A 24618-nucleotide genomic window follows, 5' to 3' on the forward strand; every position below is an offset into this window, starting at 1 on the left:
ATAATCACAATCACAAATTTGCAATGACAATTTTTCTATTATTAAAATTCTCAAAAATATATCAAAGTAGAGAGAATAGTATAATATGCCCATCCCAGCCAGGCGCAGTGGCTCACACCTGTAATCCCAGCACTTTGGGTGGCCGAGACAGGAGGATCACCTGAGTTTAGGAGGTCAAGATCAGCCTGGCCAACATGGTGAAACCCCATCTCTACTAAAAATACAAAAATTAGCTGGGCGTGGTGGCAGGCACCTGTAATCCCAGCTACTTGGGAGGCTGAGGCAGGAGAATCGCTTGAACCTGGGAGGCAGAGGTTGCAGTGAGCTGAGATTGCGCCAAGATACTCCAGCCTGGGCGACAGAGTGAGACTGCATCTCAAAAAAAAAAAAAAAAGAGCCTATCCAGCTTCAAGAGTTCTTAACATATGACTAATTTGGTTTCATTTTTGCTTTTGCTTTACCTCCAACCTTCATTATTTTGGGGCAAATTCCAGACATACTGTCTCTTAAATTAACTTTTCTCCAATGTTTTTTTAATAATGGACATCCAGGATGCTTCCAGTTTGGTGCTAGTATGAATACAGTTGATAAGAGCACTCCTGAAAAGTCTTAAAACCTAGGATTAGGTTTTAATTTAATTGCTAGGTCATGAGGAGATGTCAGATTAGTTTTATTAAGAAATCACCAGGGCTTCTTGCAGTTTGTTGAGAGTACTGGATGCTCCAAACATCTTTACCAATACTCGAAGTCAGTATTTAATTTTAGCTATCCTAATAGATGGGTTCTGCTGAATTAACTTATAAACGTATCTAATTTCTCTTGTGTTTTAAAAACAACTAAACTACATAATCCACAGACCTTATTTTGGGTTAGTTTCCCAGGCAAAAAAAAAAATGTGTTTTAAAAAAGAATTAAAACTATATTAAAATAAACCAATGTGTAATTCTCTTCATATCATTAAAAAAAAAGCATTTCTGCTGTAATGTGTTACATTAAGAAGCTGAAATTTCTTTACATCAAAATGCTATAATGGAAAGGTGTGCAGAGTACAACACTGTGGACTTAAAAATCATAAGGTATATGAAGAAAACAGAGTTGGAACAACCACTAAGAATCTACATGTCCTTGTAAATAGAGGACAAACAAAATAATCAGCCAAACTAAATCCCCCTAGGTGCATGCACTGGTATCACTGTCGCATGGTGTCTTTCAGCCTTCGATCCTGAGCCACTGATTTCCTTCTTCATGAGACGAGCATACAACTTCCAAAATAGATCGGTTTCATCAAAACCAGGTATCGGATCCACGGGAAAACTTAATTCTGTCCATCGATCATGTGAGCACAGGAGGCAAAACGTCTTCACGGCCTCTTCACTCAGCTGCAGCTTCATCATCATAGCACTGCAGAAAGCGAAGCAGCTCATGGGTCCTTGAAACCAGTCACTTCTCTCCCTAAAGGAAGGTACTGCAGGATTTTCAGCTTCTTTCTTAAAATAGTCATACTTTCTCTTTAATTGTGATCGCTTTTTTGTTCAGCCCAGAACATCAAAATGCTGGGGAAAAGTGCATATGAAAAAACAACGCAATTTCTAATTTGCATCAACATTGTTTTCTGATGATGTAAGAGCTGCTTCTCATTAAGGAAACACATACTGAAGCAAAACAAACTGTATGAGAAAAGCCCATTTTCAAAAAGAAACGCAAAACTCCTTGAATTTAACTCTTGCAGCGTGAAACTTTGTCTAAGCTGTCTCACTCCTTGGTCAATATATCAGTATATTCTATGAGTGATTTCTACTTCCCCTGAGTTTTTTTTTTTTTTTAACATTTTCATGGACTGAGATAAACTTCTCTTTTCCAAATTTGACGTATGCAAAAATGCAGATTGATTTTTTTTACAGGAATATGAATGAAGCAGGTAAAAAGTAATGATCAGGTTGTGAGTTCAAAGGCCTCACAATTATGTATGTCGTAAGGTTAATTTGCAGAATCCTAGATAGCATTCTTAGAACTAACAACTGCACTTTTTAAAATTTCTTCAACATTTTAAACTGTTATTCCAACACCAGATTCTCATCGGAATACTCACGTTGCAATTAAATTAAAGATTAGGTTTATACCCCACGTAACTGTCATCTATTTCTCAATGTTCATCACTGATAGTTCTTTGTATAAATTCCCTTCCCCGTTCCAATACCATTTTGCTTAAGAGTACCATTCCAGAACTTGATCCATTTTTAGCCTGACCTCCAGGAGGCATCTTGTGTGAAAAGCCATATGTACACCATACACAAGATTACCCCAGAGTATTGTGTGGGCCACCATGGAAGGTGATGATACCTCCAAGGCAGCAGCACGAGCAGCAGTGAGATGGGCTCCAGATAAAAAATGCAGGAGAGCTGTGACTTCATCATACTCATCTTCACTTACGTCCCTGAAAGGCACGTTAACACCTGAAGGACACTCTTGTACCAGGATTATGTTCAGACAACCTCACATCATTTGAAAATGCATATTCGGGGGGGGGGAAATGTGAACTAGGTTTCATTAGAAAAAATTGAAGCACGGAGATATTTTTAATATGCTAAAAGCTGATGCTGATTGCCATTTATGCTGAAAGAAACAATAAACAGTGCATAGAGACAAATCTGCCCAAAACCAATCAGGCAAAGTGTGCACAAATTTGGGAAGAATATCTCCTCAGATGTTACTAAAAATAATTCTCCATTATCATGGGTGCCACCTTCAGTGCTAAAGCTGAATAACCTCTAAACAAACTAAATACTATTTGAAAGTCTGAATTCAAATAACCATGAATTCTTAACTTTAAATGTAAAAAGGTATGTAGGTGGGGAGGGGCCGTGTATGTGTTTTTCATTCTTTTCTGAATCAGAGTATCACAGGTCAGGAGGATCTAGTTTACAACATCCTTTCAGTTCTCAAACCTTTAGATGTGTTCCTTTTATAGTTTAGCTTTTTATCTTTAAATGATTTTCAGACTTACAAAAAGGTTCTAAGATTACCAAAATATTCCCATTTTCCCTTAACCAAGATTCCTCAAATGTTAACACTGCAGAAGGATGCTCCTTTATCCTTAAATAGTTCAAATTTTTAAAAAACAGGACATGCTCTTAAATAATTACATACAAATATCAAAATCAGGAAGTTAACATTCATTGACATAACACTATGATCTAGGCTATAAACTTTTTTCAGATTTTTCCAATAGTCCCAATAACATCCGTTATAGCAACAGAAAATCCTGGCTTGTGAGTTCATTCAGCTTTTCACGTCTCTTTAAACTCTTTTAACCTAGAACATTTCCTCATCTTTTTTAATCTTTCATATTATTGACACTTTTGAAGCGTAAAGGTCAGTTAGGTTGTAGAAATTCCTTCGTTGGAGTTTGTCTGATGTTTCCTTGGGATGAGATTCAGGTTATGCTTTCTTGGCAGGAGTTACCGGAGAAGTGATATTGAGTACTTCTCAATGCGTCCTATCAGGAGGCAGGTGGTATCAGTTTATCCCTTTAGTGGTGATAGGGATTTTGATCACTTGGTAAAGTGATATCTGATCAGTTTCTCCACTGTAAAGTTACTATGTTCTTTTTGTAATTAATAAATATCTTATGGGGAGATACTTTTAGAATATGTCAATATCCTGTTTCCATTAATTTTTTACCTATTAGTTTTAGCAAAGTGTTTTTTAATTCCTTTACAGAACTTTCTAGGTAAGTTTAACATTAAGCTTCTTTAATCTCTAAGCTAACAAACGGACGCTGCAGCCAGTGTCTAGCCTCTGGCTGAGGCATGGACACTGGCTGTAGCAACCATTTGTTAGGTGTAGACGGTTCTCTGAAGCATGGTTAAGATCTCAGAAACACACTCATTCCAGCCTCTCTGTCAAGACCACCAGAAGGAAATCAAATCTATCTTTTTCTAATATGAAAATGGTAGTGTACCCTTGAGGGATTTTATGCTGGCAAGTGAGAGCTATACAGCGTTCCCTGTCTCCAGCACTCAGGAAACAATGCAGTATTGTTACAGAGTTTTATATCAAAATTCCCTCATCTCATGGTTTCAAGAACTCATCTGAAAAAGTAATATATGTCCTGTAGCAAAAATGTACACACTTGTTCTTAAACATTTTTCTTTAAAATATTTCATTTTTTTTCTGAAGACACCGCCCCCCCACCCCCAGTTCCCCCATAAGAGTTTTCAGGTGAATTTTTACCTCCCGCTTTTATTCATCCACTCCCCACCACCACCTTTAAAGCTTTTTTCCTCCCCTACTCATGACCTTACTAGACTGGAAGCAATCTGGCGAAATCTGTTAGAAGTTGAAGGGAGGGAAGAGCGCTCTTCTAGCCCTAGATTCTATAAAACTGTCCTTACCTGCTGTGGAAAACAGGTGCGGACTGAGTGCTCTGTGTAACCAAAAGATGGCCCTTCAAAGACAGCTGTTGGGAGCTTCAGAACTTCCTTCAGAAACTGGTCAAACTTGCTAAATATCATTAAGCCATTGGAATCTGACATCTGGGAGAAAACATCTATGAGAACAAAACCAAATAAAGTCAAGCTATAAGGAATATCAGCTTTTTATAAATGGCTCTATGTCATTTGTATACCAAACAAAAAGTATCATTAAAAAAGTATCATAAAATTATTGTGACTTTTAGTTAATATTAAAACTATTCTCATCCTTATTAACACTGTGTGGCTACCCTGCAGATGAGGCCCCTCTCTTCCACTCACTTAATATTCTACCTAAACATCAAATAACCATTCATGTATGACTATCCTACTCTTTTTGAGTGTTTAAAACTAGATGATATATAACTTTTATTTATTTATACCTCACTTTGTTCCAAGAAGAATTTGCAGCAGCGTATCTTTATCTCTTAGTATCTCCACATGTGTTTATATAAGACATATGCATGATTGAGTATATAAATACATTAGCATCTTGGTGATAGGGAATGAAAGAAATTGTATTATACTTGTATATTCTATACTGATGATGTAATGCATGCCTGTGAAAGAACACATCTGAAGGAGCCACAGAGCATATTTAAAATATTTATCTAATGAGTTCCAAAGCAGAATCAAAGTAACTCATCTAAACTCTTCTATTCCAAGATATTTTGATACTGTAAGACTCTATTTTTATATTAAGTCAGGTCAAGCAGATGAGAAAGAAGCTTCCAGTAATACTACTACAACTTTATCTGCTTGCAGGGAGTTCCTGTCTCCAATCATTCCTCTCTTCTCATCCACAGTTGGGGAGTAAAAGAAAACCGAAGTCAAAAGCATTTGCCAAAGAAATGTGACCTAGGCAGTTTTTCAATCCGTTGAACTTCCTTACAAACATTATTAAGTCAAATATGCACAGGAAAATAATTTCCTGAGGACTTTTCAAACATAGCATTTTGAAGATTCATCCAGCCTGGGCAACATACTGAGACCTCATCCCTACAAAAGAAATTTAAAAATCAGCCAGGCATAGTGGTGTGCACCTGTAGTCCCAGCTACCTGGGAGGCTGGGGTGGGAGGATTGCTTGAGCCCAGGAGGTCAAGACTACAGTGAGCTGTGATGCCATGATCACACCACTGCACTCCAGCCTGGGTGACAGGGTGAGACCTTGTCTCCAAAAAAAAAAAAAGAAAAGAAAATTCATATTCTATATATTCACAGTGAAGAGGTATAGTAGAGATCTATACCTATTTAACAGACATATGTAATATACATATATGCATTACTTTTTGGGTTCAATTTTGGGGAATTTATACTGAAGCATCAGGCGAAAAAAATTTTAAATGCACTAATTAAAGAAAGATAAAATGTTAGGTTATTGATCCACAGGGTAATTTTTAAGGCATTAGAAAAGAAGAAATTACCAAAGGAACGAAAATCTTCAGTGTGTCCTCTCATGACAGCTGCTAGTTTACAGTTGATGGAAAAATATTAAATACCCATATGGGGGGAAAAAATCCAGCAAGAGACTAAAAGATGGCCTTAGTAGAAAGTAAAATAAATTAATTAACAAATACATATTAAGTTCCTATTATGTGGTCCAAGTGCAAGCACTCTGTTAGGTGTTTAGAAGCACAACAAAGAAATATGACAAATGGTCCTTATCTCCCAAGAAACTTTCAACGTATCTGGAAAAATAAGATACACATGAAACAAAGAAGAATTTGAGCTGACAACAGAAAAAATAGAGGCAAAAAGATACATGTTAAGCCCTACCATATGCTAGGCACCACCTCAGTTAACTATGCCGAGTCTGCCAGTAGCCACATTATCCTCTTCTTCCTTAGTAACAGAATACTAATTTTATGTCATGCAGGAATGTACCAACTAACAAGTTGCAAGTTCCCAGTAAGTAGTGGTCATGTGACTAAGTTCTAGCTAAAATGAGCTTGTAAGCAGAAGGGTTGTAGGGGACTTCCAGAAGGCTAGGTAAACAAACCTAACTGAGCCAAAAAAGCAGGCCACTTTTTCCTTACTCCCTTCCTCCTTCTTCTATCTGGAGTGCAGCTATGACAGCTGGAGCTCCAGCTGCCATCTTGGACTATGTGGTAATCTCAATCTTGATATAGAAATCACTCTAGAATGGTAGGGAAAAAGAAAAGATAAAGTGTGAATCCCAGAAGAACATGAAGTTACCATACTGACCCTGGACTACCCACCTCTGGACTTCTTTTATGTGAGAGAAAATTAAACTTCAACTTTGTTTATGATACTATTATTCCGGGTTTTTGCTCTCATGCAACAAACTCTAATACTAAGCATTACTCTACTATTACAGCTTAGAAAGGTTAACTTGCTTAAGGTCAAAAAGTTAAAGAGGCCAAATCAAGTTTAAAATCACACCTATCTGACTCCAAAATAAATACCATTACACCACACTCCTTCGAAATATAATTTAGAATTGATACAAAAACACATAAGCAGGAATTGTCAAGTTCTAAAATAAAGACATTTGGAAGCTAGGCCTTGAAAGAGAGGATCTGGAATGATGGAGTGAAAACAGGTTGAGGATAGGGACTGGGGGGCACTAAAGAAGAGTAGGATAAAAGTCTCTATGACAGGAGCGTGCAGCGTGTATCTCTTACTGGTGATAAGCAGGAAATAGGGCACTGAAGAAAAAATTCTATGACAGCCAATTTACAGCGAGAAAAAAAGAAAAATAAAGACTGAATAAGAAGAGTATTTCTGTTATAAAAGAAAACGATGAAAAAGGGAAGCGATCTGGATTTAGCTTAAAAACTTTTAAGTAGAGATCAAATTTTTAGAAAGCTAGGTTTCAAGGCGATTAGACTGTTAATGATCGGCACACAATGAATAAAAGAAAAAGAATGGAATTGGAGACACCAGCTAGGAAACCTTCTAAACAATGCACAAAGGAGGTGGGGGGAGCCTGGATTACAGCAGTGACAGTGTGTGCGGGGACAGGGGAGGCCAAGTCCAAGGCATTTCAATGCAAGGAACTGCAGTTGATGGCAAATTACATTACAGAATAAAGGAAGTTTAAAAGTTAGGATTATTTTAAGTTTCTAGTTTGGGGAAATGCTGACAAATCCTGATTGACATAAGCAAATTGAAGATAAAGATATTACACTTAGCTTTGAAAATAACTGTTTGAACTAACTAGCAATTTTTTTTTTTTGACATGGAGTCTCACTCTGTTGCCCAGGCTGGAGTGCAGTGGTGTGATCTTGGCTCACTGCAAGCTCCACCTCCTGGGTTCACGCCATTCTCCTGCCTCACCCCTGAGTAGCTGGGACTACAGGTGCCCGCCACCATGCCCAGCTAATTTTTTGTCTTTTTGGTAGAGATGGGGTTTCACCGTGTTAGCCAGGATGGTCTCAATCTTCTGACCTCGTGATCCACCCGCCTCGGCCTCCCAAAGTGCTGGGATTACAAGTGTGAGCCACAGTGCCTGGCCCAAACTAGCAAATTTTTAAGTGGAACTACCCTGCAGACAGTTAGAAACAATATTTGACCACAGTTCTAGACTGCAGATAGAGAACTTTGAAAATGTTACCAATGATATGAATAAATGATGCTCTTCAAAGGAGGGAAGAACAGAAATGATTTAACCTTTAAATAGCTGGCTGCTGGTCAGACGTGGTGGCTCACACCTGTAATCCCAGAACTTTGGGAGGCCCAGGCAGAGGAGAATCGCTTGAGCCCAGGAGTTCAAGGCCAGCCTGGGCAAGATAGCAGGACCTTGTCTCTACAAAAAATAAAAAAATTAGCTAGGCATGGTGGCAGGCGCCTGTAGTTTCAGCTACTCGGGAGACTGAAGGGTGAGGACCGCTTGAGTGCAGAAGTTGGAGGCTGCAGTGAGCTCTGATCATACCACTACACCCCAGCCTGGGTAACAGAGCAAGACCCTATCTCAAAAATAAATAAATAGCTGGCTGCTAGTCTTGCAAGGAGGAAAATAATCGTTCATCGAATCTGAATGAAAACAGAGGGTCAACATGGGAGGTGGCAGACACTGCCAGGTGCCTCAGTATCTTCTTCCCCTTCTCGCTCACTAGCTAAGCCTGACTGCTGGGAATGACTATGTGCCACTTAACAAATGACTTCTCAGCTTCCTTTGCACATTGCAATGCTGGAGTAGATTTCTGGAAAACCCTTTGCTTTCTTCATAGAGGCACCTCTTTCTTCCTTCTGCCTGGAGTAAGTACAGAGGCCTGGGATACAGCAAACATCTTTTGATCCTAAGGACGAAGGCCATATGGCAGAAGAAAGACGGGAAGACGTGAAGTCTGTGATGACAGCCATAAGTCAGGGTACCAACTTTGAAATTATCAGCCTTTGGACTTATTTTTACATGAGAAAAATAAATCCCAATCTGCTTAAGCCACTGTCAGTCAAGTTTCCTATCGCCACTCTGTGTATTCATAACTAATTAACTAATGAGTAATTAACCTGTGGCCACTAGTGGTGGAAATATTCAGGACCAGTGACTTTAGCTTTCAAGTACATGAATATGTATATATGTATAGCTTCACAATCACAAAAATGTGTATGTATACACCCACACCAACGAATCTATACCTAACCCATTCAGAGTAATAAAAAGGAGTGACTAGATACTAAAATGACTAACCACTCCCACAAAAAAGTATTATTTCACTTATACTTAGTTACTATGTCATATGAATAGATTCAAAGTAATAAAAAATTTTTATTCATAAGAAACTGTAACAGTCCTATATTACAATAAGAGAAGTGGAAACATGTCTATTTGTTTTAATGAGACATACTGCTAGACCCCAAAATTGAAGGCACAGTGAAGTAATTCATTACTTCTTGAGTTATTGGTTTAAAACAATTTTTTTATGAATAGGCTCTTAGCTGTAAGAAAAACAATTTAAAAATTATTGCTAATTCTTAAATCTTAAATGAAGTTTAATAATCAACCTAAGTTATTGTGATTTATCTATGTACATATAAAAGGATCTTATCAAAGAAGTGAATAAAATAATAAAATTTAATGAAAATATTTAAAAAATTAAACTAGTACTCTAATTAAATAAAGCCCTAAACCCTCCTGGTATTAAGGGACTAAATTACTTCCCACATCGCCAGTTAATTTCCCCAGTAATTCTCTTTCTATTTATACGCCTCTGAAAGTATGCTAATTCCCTAATAGTTATTTCCAGCTAAAAAGGAAGCTTTCTCCCTTGTGAAAAACCCACAATCACGCCCTTAAACGTACATGTGTACACAATTTTTAAAATATTCTATAATATCTTTTGTGTAATAAGCAAAATGTTACTGAGCCACCACCATCACATATGTTTTGATTTTTTCCTGGTGATAATGACTCTGGTTTTACTGGCTGGATCTATCTATCTATTTCAACGCCCCTTTCATCCCCACATGACTAGCCACCTATTTTTTTTGCAAGATGATAGGGCTGTTTAGACTGAAGAAATGAGTCTATAAACAGAAAGCCATTTTCTTTTACATGTTTGCTTTCCCTGGCAAATGACTCTCATCGCCTGTCATCTTTCTACCAGCTCAGCAACCTAACCCACAAAACCATGCACACACATCTGTATGTTGATAAATACCTAAACACAACTAGGCCCAAGTGCATACTGTAGATCGAAACTCATTAATATGCCACTGGCCGGGTGTGGTGGCTCATGCCTGTAATTCTAACACTTTGGGAGGCCAAGGCAGGCGGATCAGCTGAGGTCAGGAGTTCAAGACTAGCCTGTCCAACATGGGGAAGCCCGGTATCTACTAAAAATACAAAAATTAGTCAGGCATGGTGGCACACACCTGTAGTCCCAGCTACTTGGGAAGCTGAGGCAGGAGAATCACTTGAACCTGGGAGGCGGAAGCTGTGGTGAGCCGAGATCACACCACTGCACTCCAGCCTGGGCAACAGAGCGAGACTCCATCTCAAAAACAAAAAGAAAAAAAAAGAAACTCATTAATATGCCACATCATTAAGCTGCAATGAAGCTGGAGGGTGGGAGTCTGCATGCCTTGGGCTTCTGGTGTTGACTCAGCCAGGAACTACCTGAGACAGAGCTCCAGACCTCCTTTGGTTTTTGTTTTCCTTTTTCTTCTTTTTTTCCCCTTATTCATAAAGTACACATTTAAGGCTTATCTCTTACTTTCTTTCATTTCTAAAACATTTTGGTTATCTGAAAAATATAAATCTAGCCATCATTCATTCAGATTAAACAGTCACTTCCACCTACTGAGAAGGGATGGTTAACAGAAACCAGAGAGGATAATTATGCAGCCATGGGTGGTTAAAAAACTACAGCAGAGGATTCTAAATTCTCAAGAGGTGAAACTGTTTAACTGTAACTTCAAAGGGAGGCCCTTCTACAGTCTGCTAATGAAACATGAAGGAAGCAAACAGTTGAAACATCAGTAGGAATAGTCAATTCTGACCAAGACAGAAAGAATCTCAGGTCATATTTTCTCTTGACTGCTGATAGTGTGGTCTATCAAAAACATGCAAAAAGATAAATAATATAAATTATTATTATAAAACCATTGTGTTAGAACCCAGAGAAAAACCCGTTATTATTTTGGTATATTTCTTCTTTTCTATGTGCATAGCAAATTTTTGTTTAAAACTATATTACACTTATGCATTTTGATCTAAAACCTATTTTTAAAGGCATTATATTCAATCATGTGGGTGTCCCAAAACAACTGAGTTCTCACTTTTGGACACTAAAGATGTTTCAAGTTTTCATATAAGTGTTGCAATATACAAAAAACTTCGGGTACACTTCTGATTAATTCTTTAGGATAAACTGAAGAAGTAGACTGAGTGAATGAATACGAATCTTTTTAAAGCCTTCCAAACTGCCTTTCAAAATGGTAGCACCAGCTTTTTAATGAATTTTAAAATAAATTTATGAATCTTTTGCTCCTTTTACTGCAACCAGATGCAATTTGAATAAGGAGACTAAGTTTCTTCGAAAACAAATAGCAGAATTAAAGTAAATAAATTGCACAAATTCATTGATAATTAAGCATGTTTTAATACATAATGGGCTTTACAGTCTACAAATTTTGTTTCCTTGAGTTATATTTTTGGTTTCTGACATTACTGAATTTTGATTGTGCTTTTAAAGTCCGTATTCCGATTATAAATCATTGGTATTTAGAATCCTGATAAAAGTTACCTCTGAATCTAGGACATAGTCCCTAATGACCATAACAGTGAACCATCTCTGTAAATGAATGCTACCTGGAGGCAGAAACTCTCTTAAGACAAATCTGAAAAATCTAAGAAATGTTTTAAACTAAAAGTACAAATATTTGTTCAGTCATTCAAATGCTATCTTGATACTAAATACTAAAACCAAAAACCCTATGTCAAATAAAAAAGGTAGAGGGGAGAAAATCATAGGAAAAATTCTAAGAAAGTAAAAAGCAGGAAGATCAAAGCGGAAAAAAAAAAAGTAGAAATGCTAAAACATTCCATAAATGAGAAAACTTAATATAATAGGAGCATTAATAGAGGTAACAACAGAGAGTACAGTCAGTAGAAAGAGGTTGGAGCAAACAAGAAGAACCAAAACAATGGAATAATTTGGTAGGAGAAAGTGAATAAACAATCAAAGATCATTTGCTGTTACAATACAGTGTTATTTCTCCCTTTTGGCTGCACTATTATTCAGCCACCTCAACTAAGTAGGACATTGCTGAGAACTAGAAAACAAGGAGGGAAAGGTTCTGAAAATAGCCAAAACTAACAATCATACTACACAAGCTCAAGTGCTTCTCTCGTAACAATCACTTTAAATCCCTATTTTAAATAGAATGCTAAGAGGTGTGGTTATGACTTCTCTGTCCGTAGCATATTAAAAGTAGTAAGTCAGAAGCAAGGAGAGATTTCCAGAGAGTGGTACACTGAAAATACATACCATCATATTTGCCAGTGATAAAGGACATACACAAACCACTGCCGCCGCCACCACCACCACCAACAAAAAACTCAAGAACTGAAAAAGCACAATAGTCTCAAAATAGGAAGAGGAGGAAGAGACAAACCAAGCTTTACAATTAGCCCTAAATCCTAAATGCATCAGAAAATGGCATCCTTAAGAGACGAAAATGTTAAAAGTATAATCAGTGAGTTCTGGTTTCTTTCTTTCTTTTCTCTCTCTCTCTCTCTTTTCTTGAGACAGAGTCTCACTCCATCACCCAGGCTGCAGTGCAGTGACATAGCTCACTGCAGCCTCGAACTTCTAGGCTCAAGTGATCCCCCTGGTTCAGCTCCCCGAGGAGCTGGGACCTCAGGTGTGTACTGCCATGCCAAACTAACTTTTTAAATTACTTTTATTTTTATTTATTTATTTTTTTGAGACCGAGTCTCACTCCGTCAGCCAGGGTAGAGTGCACTGGCATGATCTTGGCTCACTACAACCTTCACCTCCTGGGCTCAAGCAATTTTCCTGCCTCAGCCTCCCAAGTAGCTGGGATTATGTGTATGTGCCACCATGCCCAGCTAATTTTTGTATTTTTAGTAGAGACAAGGGTTCAACATGTTGGCCAGGCTGGTCTTGAACTCCTGACCTCAGGTGGTCAGCCCCAACCTCCCAAAGTGCTGGGATTACAGGCATGAGCCACTGCACCTGGCCTTAAAATTACTTTTATAGATACACGGTCTCGCTACGTTGCCCAGGCTGGTCTCAAACTCCTGGCCTCAAGTGATCCTCCCACCTCAGCCTCCCAAAGTGCTGGGATTACAGGCATGAGCCACTGCATTCAGCCAAGTTCTGTTTAAAATGGAAGGGGCAGGCCACATTTTAAAGTGGTTTCCACCTTGGAAGATTAAAAAGTAGAGATAGTCTTCCCAACCCAAATATTTTACTTATGTTGAACATCTCAAACCCAAGCCAAGATAATTACAGTACAACAAAAATAATGAAACAGACCTACAACTGGCAGAGAAACTATAATTTTTAGCATGGAAAAGATAAACCACACTTGAAATCTACTTGAATCAGATAAACACAGTGATTGGTAACCCAGCACAGGCTGTATCACAGCCATCCAAACACTATTGCAATGACTTGGGGTCCTGAGCACGCTGACATGTCACCTTTGGCTTGGCCTGTGGGCTTTTGTGCCACTTCAATCTTGGTCACTTTGTGTTCCTCCAAAAAGTTCAGAAGCCACATCAAAAAAACTGCTATCACCTGGATCCCTTCCAAACCAAGAACTAGAATTTGCGCCTTTTCACTAACAGTTATAACACAGAACTAGAGTAATTTTAGTATTCAATCAACAATTTACATTTGACAAAATTTTAAGTATTTACTATGTGCCAGGTGAGCTGGCTCTATGTAAATATAGAAGACTTTAAAGAAACTTAAAGATTCCAGAGTCATCTAGAATACAGTTAATTTTCTGCTAATGTATTTTTCTACTACTGTATTTTTCAACCAGTCTCCCTAATACTAATAAAGATGGTATATATATTCTTTACCTGGTATCAGCATCATTAAAAATTAGACAAGATTACAACTTTTCTTTGTGTTTGAATGAAATATACTTTCATACATATTATCTTCCTCAGAAAAACATCATTTTTATATTTTACAAAAATATAAAAGGAATTTCAGCCCAAAGAATATTTTGGGATATACCATGTGAAAAACCTCACAAGAATATTTAAATAAAACCATAATTCTTATTACCAAAAACGTGTTCTACATTGCAGCTAACTTTGAAATGAAGATAAACTGGATAACAGTTGACCAAATACATTAAGATCTTTCTTTGGAATATCTAAATCTATATCTAATGGGCCATCTAGCATTCCAACTTTCAGTGTCATGGTAAATTAAGAAAAAGCACAAAAACCAAATACACCTATGAAGTAATCTTGCCGAAAAACTTGTATTAATACTTGAATCTGATCAAGTATTAAGCCTCTGTATCTTTCAATTAAAAAAAAAAAAGTAGGGCACGGAGGAACATTGCAAGGACGCAGTCATCCAAATCCAGGCTCACAGGGGTACCACACTACCACACTACCTCATTAAGCCTTCAGTCTCATCCCCTGAAAGCTGACATCCAGTTTCCTACTCTGTGGCTACTGCTTTATGGCACTCTGAACACTGTACTGAAATTACACGTGTGTCTCCTGCTACAGCACTAGCACAGGGGAGCACAATCACATAGCTCAGAACAGGGCTCTGACGTCCGAGTTAAAACCCCAGCTTTGCCCCCTTGGTTAACTCATTGATAAAATGAAGAAAATATCACCTGCTGCTCAAAGGAATTTTAAGGATTCCATGAGAAAATACATGTAAAGCACCTAGCACAATTCTTGGCATGTCTTAGGGAGTTAGTAACTAATAACTGAATAAATAAAAACCGTAAGCAGCAAAATTAAATATTCGTGAATTTCATCTCTTTTGATTTCATCTAATCACTTTCTTATAGTATCTAATGAATGGTAAAATGCCAAAATGACTAATGGTTAAAAAAAATTAGCAAAGATAACAGGAATTTTTTTAAAAAACAGGTCATCAGCTTCTAAATAACTGCAGCTGACTCTAGAGTAGTAAGGAATAATGTAATCACAGCAAACATGACCTGATGAAGACTGGAGTTATTAAGAGCTAAACCAGACCAAACTTAGTAAAAGTAATCAAATTTACTTTAACTAAAAGTTCTCAATATAATCATTTTCAAGCATAATTTTAATAATGTGGAAAACATTTCTAAAATAAGTTTTTAAATGTCAGCATTATGATTCTGAGTCTTTTCCATTTTCTCACTAAAAAGCACTAACAATAAATTAAATTAACCAACTTTTCCATCTGAACAGTAGGTGGCAATAACTCACCTACTGTGAGCCAGCTGCTGCAGAGTGAGTGATAAGGTAATTTTTTTAAAAGCTCAATATAACATCATTCAAAATTCTGACAATATTCATTTAAAAGTCCTAATTTGAAAATGGCATATTTCAAATAATATGAAAATACTTACATCTCAATTTGTCCAGCATCTTTCCACCACACATGGTTGCTAACATAGCTTTAACTGAAAATACCGTCAACTTGCCTCGGCCCTCACTGCAAAATAAATTATATTAGAAATAATTGCTATCTGAAACCACAAAAGGAGTCAAATGTATCACTAAATACTGAGCAACCAGTAAGTTGATTCCTGACCTTGTCTGTTACAATTTTACCACATTTAGAAAACCTGGATTTTTTTTTTTCCTTTGTACAATTAAGACTTCACCTATGCTAGGTGACGAATGCTAAAGCTAGCCTGAATTTTCTGGAAGTTTTAGAAACATTCTATGTAATTTCTATTGGCTATGTAGCAGAGGTCAAATGGATGAACCTTAAGTGAATTTCCTATTAATTAAACCCATTAAATCCACAGCTGCAGTTCTTAAGTATTCAAAAACTGAAGGGCCACCTAGCATGAATATAATTCAGAAACATAACCTTACATCAGGATATTACAACAACGGTTTCTTGTTACGTATTAAACAGGGTGCATCTTGCTATTAAGATTTTACAGTACATTCGTCTTTGTTTTACTGTAACAACCTTTATGTTACCACGTGTTTATTCTAAGAAGCTCAATCACACCTGTCTCAGATCTTCTAATACACCACTGTAAGAAAAGTAAAGAGGAAGGGATAGTAACATTAATCTTTCTTGAGGAACTGGAAAGATGAAATGTAGAAGAACATAAATGAATCACCTAAGGTAATGCTGCACACCACCAGCAGAACCAAGACAGAATCACCAAGGCCCCTGACCCAAAGTGTCCATGGCTTCATTCATTCAACTATGCCCTGGTTTCACAGCAGATAAAAACTTCACTAGTTGGTTGTTAAAGTTATCACATGTAAGCCAAGAATGTGCTTTTTGTGTTAATTTTTAAAAGCTTGTGTTCACAATGTTTCATTGTAACTTAAGAGTAAAATACTTTTGCAATAATGAGAGCTATACCATCTTTGTTTTGAAAAGCAAGTATCATCCTATTTATACCCACAGTTCTAATACAGTGTTTCCCATTTTTCACACTGTCTTTATATACAGAAAAATCACACCTGAAAAAAGGCAAATAGCCTATAAGTTAGAAAATTATCAGTGAAAACACCACCAGGAAATATCAATATTTGTTACAGTTGAGCTTTTAACTATTACATCTCCTTGAGTTTATTCATAAAAGATAGGAATGCCTGCAACTAGCTAAAATTAGAATGGGGTTTTTAAAATATATTGGTTCTTCAGAAATAAAGATACAGCTCCATGTACAAAGCAATATGGCACCCATAAATAAGGCATATTCCTGCATCAAATATCTACTGCATTATGTAAGAAAAGCCAGTGGTTATAAGATAGATCATTAGTTAAAAGGAATGGGTTTCTAAGACTGATACAGAGCTTTTACAGCGGACTTTCTTTTTTTTTACACCAAGCACTTGAATGCTGAGTCTACATTTAAGCACACCCTACCTTATGGGACAAGTAGACTTTCCACTACTAAAGTACAAAGAAGGAAAAAAAAACCATATATTTGCTTTCTCATCTTTCTTTGAAACTAGGATAGGGGCACATAACAGAGCTCCACCAATAAAATGCACTATGCTAGATTTCAAGGGGGGAAATATTAACTCGGAGAAGCAGGAACTCCAGAAGAATCCACCTACTGGGGATGGCAGCAGTAGGAGCAGCTACATCCAGTGTTCTGGGGCAGCAGAGATAATGATTCTTGGGGCAGCACCCAGAGCCCAGCATCAGTGGTGTTTGGAGCACAAGCAGCAAGGTCTGTGGCCAGAGAGGTGTCTTCATGAGAGTTCTGTGCGATGATTTTGCACTATGTTCCTAGCAGTGTTTTCAAGCCTACTTTCCTAACCTACTTACAGAATCGGTGGGTCACCCTTTTAATTAATTAGCCAGAGATGGTATCTATTACTTACAACTAAGAACTCTGATGGATGCAGCTTCTAACCTGAAGTAAAGTGGCCCACAAAGATGAAGCAACAAAAGAAACTATTGCTGAAGTCCACAGTGAGATTAAGAATGCCTGATGGGCCGTTTACAGTGGCTCACGCCTGTAATCCCAGCACTTTGAGAGGCCGAGGCAGGTGGATCACCTGAGGTCGGGAGTTCAAGACCAGCCTGACCAACATGGAGAAACTCCGTCTCTACTAAAAATGCAAATTAGCCAGGTGTGGTGGCATATGCCTGTAATCCCAGCTACTCAGGAGGCTGAGGCAGGAGAATTGCTTGAACCCAGGAGGTGGAGGCTGCGGTGAGCTGAGATCGCACCATTGCACTCCAGCCTGGGCAACAAGAGCAAAACTCTTTCAAAAAAAAAAAAACTTGTTATATATGTTGCTACGCATAAAAATTTCCATAATAGAATGTATACACACACACACACATACACATACACACAATTAAAAATACCAAGCCTTAGGCCCAACCCTTAGAGATCCTAATTATTTGGCCTAGGGTGGGGCGTTGGCACTGGTAAGTCTTAAAAGTTCCCCAGGTGATTCAAAACACAGCCAGAATTGAGAACCATTGACCCAAAACAAATCAACTTCATAAAAAAAAAGAAAAAAAGACACAAGAGAAAAAGGGAAAGTGCATTCACATACGCAAAACAGACATGGAAGAAATACAAATGACTAGTAAGTGCATGAAAAGGCACTGACCTTAATTAATAATAAAAGGAAAAGAAATCTAAAAAATAATGAGATAAATTTTGTAAATGTCATACGTCATTGTTTCCAAAGACTGTCCTTAGTCTAAGTAGTGTGAAGTCTGACTTAGGTGAAATATATCTTTGTTGTTGTTGTTTTGTTTTGTTTTGAGACAGGGTCTCCCTCTGTCGCCCAGGCTGAAATACAGTGGCATGATCACAGCACACTGCAGCCTCAACCTCCTGGGCTCAAGCGATCCTCCCACCTTTGCCTCTTGAGTAGCTGGGACCACAGGCACGTGCCACCACACCTGGCTTGAAAGATTTTTAAAGAAACAGTTTAGCTACACTTCCTTTTATTTTGTAATGTAGTATTTATCACTTTCATAATTGATTACTTTTTAAATGATCACTTTAAAGAGAGAGAGAGTACATGCGCCAGAAAAAAGTAAGTAATCTCTCTGGTTTTATATAATTTTAAGCTCTAACCATGATCAACGATTATGCCTTTAGTTAATTCTGTATGGCATCCTTTTTAATTTTTCATTAAAGTATAATGAACATATAGAAAAGTGCATAATTCATGAATGAACTTTCACAAAATGTTCCCTCATGAACATTTAAAGTTCACTGAATGAACTTTCACAAAATAAACACCCAGGTAACTAACCAGCACTCAGGTCAAAAGACAACATTACTAGCACCCAGAAGCACCTCTTTCCTAAACCCTCTTCCCACCGTGGTAATTTCTATCCTTTTTTTTTTGTTTTTTTTTTTTTTTGAGACAGAATCTCTCTCTGTTGCCCAGGCTGGAGTGCAGTGGTGCGATTTCGGCTCACTGTAACCTCCATCTCTTGGGTTCAAGTGATTCTCGTGCCTTAGCCTCCCGAGTAGCTTGGATTACAGGTGCACACCACCACGCCCAGGTAATTTTTTTATTTTTAGTAGATACAGGGTTTCACGATGTTGGCCAGCCTGGTTTAGAACTCCTGACTTCAGGTGATCCACCCACCTCGGCCTCCCAAAGTGCTGGGATTGCAGGCGTGAGCCACTGCACCCGGCCCAGTGACATCTATCCTGACTTCTAGTATCATAGGTCAGATTTGGCAGCAATTGAACTTCATATAAATGGAATCTTACAGTATGCACTCTTTTGCATCTGGCTTCTTTCACTCAACAAAATATCTGCCAGATTTATTATGTTGTTACATATGTTAGTTCATCCTGCTATGCAGCATTCTGTTGTATGAATATATTGCATTTTATCCGTTCTCTTATTGAGGGATATTTTCAAACTCCGTATTTTAAACTATTCGATGAGCAGGACAAACAAAACATGAGTCACTGCCTATGCTATAGGTACAAATAAATACTTGACGACTTATTGATATTCCTTACTAAAAGAAAGAAAAAAAAGCTGCTGTTGGGTAAAAGTGAAACCAGTGGCACAAGAACTGATAACATTCTAAGGATTATATATAATCAGCCCTCAGAATCCATGGGCCCCTGCAGATCCCAAAATCCACGGATATTCAAGTCCCCTCTAGAGTTGGCCCTCCATATCCGCGGGTGTCTGAATCCACACATGGGAACCTGCAGATACAGAGGGCCAAGGGGACTGGCAATGATGAGGAGTTTGAAAATAATCTAGAGGGGAAAGCACAGCACCTTGGAAATGCCTTCAGGAAGAATGCCGTCCTTAGATCCTATCGACTTCTAAAGTAATTATATCTGGGAACTGTGGCGCATGCCTCTAGTACCAGCTACTCAGGAAACTGAAGCAGGAGGATCACTTAAGTCCAAGGGTTTGGGACCAGCCTGGGCAACACAGTGAGACCTCATCTCTAAATAGAAAAATAATAATACACTAAAATAAAGTGATTATTGTAGGTCTAATACTTAATAAAGGAATTATTAAGAAAATAAGTCTGAATATCTCTGGAGTTATTTGGATAGACCAAGCAGAAGAATTAATGTAATTCTTTCTTTCTCTCTATACCAAGTAGGCCCTTTATCAAAAGAGACAGCACATGATCTAAACACAGAAAAAGGAGAGAAACAAAGGGGGTAGAAAACTGTTCCATTCTTTTCACACGGAATTTACACACTTGAGAAGCCTAAAATGATGTTTTTGAATGTGCATATTCATAGTCATTTTTTGCAGCATGTTTCTAATGGCAAAAGACTGGAAATAACCAAAATGTCCATTAATAGTAAGACTGCTATCATAAAAAGAATAAGAGATTATATATGCAAGAGAGAATCATATGCAAGGCAGACTAAGGGGGAAAAAGCAAGGTATAGAACAAAATAATTGTTAGAAGGTTATCTAACAACTATGTTAAAAAAGAGGGAGAAAAATAATATATTTGTTTGCATATGTATAAACTATATGTGAGAGGATATTGAGAAAATAACAACACTGGCTGCTGCCAGGGTGGGAAGTAGGCAGCCTAGAGAGAGGGATGAAATGGTGGGTAATTTCACATTGTAAGTATTAAAAATGCTTATACTAGAAAAGAAGAAGGTTCTCAAGTCAATAATCTAACCCTCCAACTTAAGACACTAGAAAAAGAAGAGCAAATTAAACTCAAAACAAGAAAAAGGTTAAAAATACTATAAGAGCAGAAATTAATGATGCTGAAAACAGAAAAATAGAGAAAAATATCAATAAACCCAAAAGCTGGTTCTTTGAATGGATCAATAACAATAGAAATCTCTTGCCAGACTGACTAAGAAAAAAAAGAATACACAAATTACCAATATTAAGAAAGAGTGGATATCACCACAGGTTCTACAGACATTACAGAAATAATAAAGAAAGATTATTTAAAAACCTTTATGTCCATGAATTCAACAACCTGGATGAACTAGACACATACAGACTACTCCCTGAAAAACACAAACCACCAAAGCTCACTCAAGAGAAGCAGATAAACTGAATAGGCCCATATCCATTACAAACTGAATCTACATTTTAAAGTCTTCCAAAAAACAAAGCTCCTCATTCTGAGAGCTGTACTGGAGATCTCTAAACATTTAAAGAAGAAAACGCCGCATTTCTACTCACTCTTCCAGGTAATAAAAAAAGGGAGGAAACACTTCCCAACTCTTTTCATAAGGTCAGTATTATTCTTTTTTTTAATAATTTCAACTTTTATTTATTTATTTATTTATTTGTAGAGACAGGGTCCCACAATGTTGCCCAGGCTGGTCTCGAACTCCTAGACTCAAGTGATCCTCCTGCTCTAGCCTCCCAAAGTGCCTGGATTACAGGCATGAGCCACCGCGCCCAGCCCAATTTTTATTTTAGATTGAGGGGATACATGTGCAGGTTTGTTACATGTGTATATTGCATGATGCTAAGGTTTGGGGTACGAATGATCCTATCACCCAGGTAGTGAGCACAGTACTCAACAGTTTTTCAACCCCTGCCCCCTCCCTCTGTCCCCGCTCCAGCAGTCCCCCGTGTCTACTGTTTCCATCTTTATGTCCATGAGTACCCTATGTTTAGCTCCCACTTATAAATGAGAACGTGTTGGTATTTGGTTTTCTGTTCCTGCATTAATTTGTTTAGGATAAGGGTAAGGCCAGCATTATTCTGATACTAAAAACAAAGACATTACAATAAAAGACAACAAGTCAGTATCTCTCATGAACATAGTTACAAAAGTCTTGAACAAAAGGAGCAAATCAAATGTAGGAAAAAAAAAAAAGGGACAGGCCGGGTGCAGCGGCTCATGCCTGTAATCCCAACACGTTGGGAAGCCGAGGTGGGCGGATCACGAGGTCAGGCATTTGAGACTATCCTGGCCAACATGATGAAACCTTGTCTCTACTAAAAATACGAAAATTAGCCGGGCGTGGTGGCGCTCACCTGTAATCCCGGCTACTCAGGAGGCTAAGGCAGGAGAATCACTTGAACCCAGGAAGTGGAGGTTGCAGTGAGTCGAGATTGCGCCACTGCACTCCAGCCTGGGCGACAGAGCAAGACTCCGTCTCTAAATAAATAAATAAATAAGGACAAAAATCACAACCCAGGGAGCTTTATCCCAAGAATATAAGGCTATTTTGACATATGAAAACCAATCAATATAATTCACTATCTCAACAGACCAAAAAGAGAGAAAGGCTATATGACCATTTGAATAGATGCAGATGACAAAATTCAACATCAATTCCTGATACTCTCAGAAAACTCGGGAAAAAAAGAGAATTTCTTCCATGTGACAATGGGCATCTTTAAAAATAATCACGGTGACCAATATACTCAGTGAAGAAAGACTGAGTGCTTGTCCCCTAAGATCAAGAACAAATCAAGAGGACTGCCCCCACCAGTCCTTGTCAACATCACACTGCAGAACCCAGCTGGTGAAATAAGACAAGAAAAATAAACAAAAAACACATTAGAAGTAAAGAAATAAAACTGTGTCCATTCCAGGCAACATGATCATATGTAGAAAGCTATAGAACTACTAACAACACTATAATAAGTGACTTTAACAACAATGCAGAATGTAAGGTCAACATAAAAAATTCTATTTTATTCCTCTAAACTAGCAGAAGACTATTAGAAATACAACAGCAACAAAAATATAAATAAATAATATTTTTTAAAAGCATGTTCAAGATCTGTATGCTGAAAACTACAAAATACAAATAAAAGAAATCAGAAAAGATTTAGAGAGATATACTATGTTCACAAAATGGAAGGTTCAGTGTAATTTAAATGCCAATTTTCTCTAAACTGCTCAGAATCCTGTTGCAATTCAATGCAATCCTCTGAGGAGATGGTGGCGGGGAAAAACAAAACAAAACAAAACTATTTTTCCTACTCTCTTACACAGCAATTCACTTCTGACACCAGATGCCTAGGGAGTTATTTCCCCACACACCAAGCAAGCAATTCTCCAGCAGATACCAGCTGGATGTCTATAATCTGATTCAAGTCCGACACCATTTACCTGGAGATAGCATCAGATCCCACAGGCTGAGGGCTCATTCCCGCAAGATTGCTCCCCACTTCAGATATCAGTAGCAAGTAGTAGGCTGTCACCTATACTTCTGACCAACGAACTATAAAATTGGGGTTCCCATGACCCTTCCTTGGACTGATTAGTTTGCTAGACTGGCTCACAGAACTCAGGAAAACACCTATATTTAACCACTTATTTATGAAGGATATAATAAAAGATACAGATGAACAGTCAGATGGAGGAGATGCATTGGGTGTGTTTTGTGGGAAGGGGCACACAGCTTCCATGCCTTCCCGAGGTGTGCTACGCTCCAGGAACTTCCACCTGCTCAGCTATCTGGAAGCTCTCCAAACCTAGTCCTTTTGGGTTTTTAATAGAGGCTTCATTACCTAAGGGTGACTGATTATATCTTTGGCCATTGGTGATCTGCCTTCAGCCCTTCTCCCTTCTTGGAGGTTAAGGGGTGGGGCTTAAAGTCCCAACTCTCTAATCAATCACATGGTTAGTTCCCCTGGCAAACAGTCTATATCCTAAGAGTGGCCTCCTTAGGACAAAAGATGCTCCTATCACTCAGGAAATTACAAAGGTATTAGGAGTTCTGTGTAAAGAACTGGGGTAAAAGTCCAAATACTAGAACAAAAGATTCTACCACCTATCTACAAGGGGGTATCAGGAGCTCTGTCTCAGGAACCCGGGCAGCGATCAAATGTTAGAACAAAAGATTCTCCTACAACCCCTATCAGTCAGGAAATTACAAGGGTCTCAGGGGCTCTGTGCCAGGGACTGAGGGCAGAGACCAACACGTATATTTCTTATTATTTTGCAAATCCCAATTGAATTCACAATAGGGTATTTCCGTAGAAATCAACAGGATCATTTCTTGTGTATTTTTAGAGTTCTAAACCCATATAAATCCTCAATAAGGTATGAGAATAAAGATACTATTCAGATGCCTAAACCCCATCCTGTTCTTGTTATGTTGAAAAAGTCCCTTGTGCTATTTTCATATGCATCCAGAGCTGAGAACCACCAACATAGAGCTTTGAATGCAAGAGTAAGACTTTAGCTTTTATTTTGCTGGCAATGATAAATCAAAGGACATAATAAAAGATTACAGAAAATTAATCACACTGCAGTTGTGTAAATCTTTCTGGCTCCAAATCTCTCCTCCTTCAAAGAGACAAAACTGTATCTATTCCTTGCTGCAGAAAAGAAACTGTTGCTATCTATGCAGACAGACAGGAAAGTGTGGCAGAGTCCAGCATACTAGGAAGAGAGCCAGGTCACACTTCCAACTTTTCTTGAGAAGAGACTTACCTCATTAATATCTATCCATAAACATTACACAATGGATCTTCATGGGTACTATGATATCTTTACTTCTATATATTATAATAATTAGCACTTGTACAACATTTTCTTAATCTTCAAAATGTTTTTAGAAACA

The 24618-nt window shown here is 37.9% G+C and overlaps 1 protein-coding gene across 27 annotated transcripts in view; it reads right to left on the reverse strand.

The window, feature by feature from the left end:
- DTNB (dystrobrevin beta) overlaps positions 1–24618 on the reverse strand; it is a 297564-nt gene that overhangs the window by 216811 nt on the left and 56135 nt on the right. For 21 of the 27 annotated variants that reach the window (XR_004027095.1, XR_004027093.1, XR_004027094.1 and 18 more), the window contains exons 5-6: positions 15508–15593; positions 4395–4549 (exon numbers count right to left, since the gene is read on the reverse strand). The exons of 1 other annotated variant lie outside the window; for it this stretch is intronic. Coding sequence is in view for 22 of the 26 variants with exons in the window: in XM_030800614.1 (XP_030656474.1) it covers positions 4395–4549; positions 15508–15593 (241 nt within the window). In the remaining 4 variants the exon portion in view is untranslated. The remainder of the gene's footprint in view (positions 1–4394; positions 4550–15507; positions 15594–24618) is intronic. 5 more of the 27 variants (XM_030800628.1, XM_030800627.1, XM_030800626.1 and 2 more) reach the window with 2 other exon arrangements.

This window comes from Nomascus leucogenys, chromosome 19 (genome assembly GCF_006542625.1).
Source record: "Nomascus leucogenys isolate Asia chromosome 19, Asia_NLE_v1, whole genome shotgun sequence".
Classification (NCBI taxonomy): Eukaryota; Metazoa; Chordata; class Mammalia; order Primates; family Hylobatidae; genus Nomascus; species Nomascus leucogenys.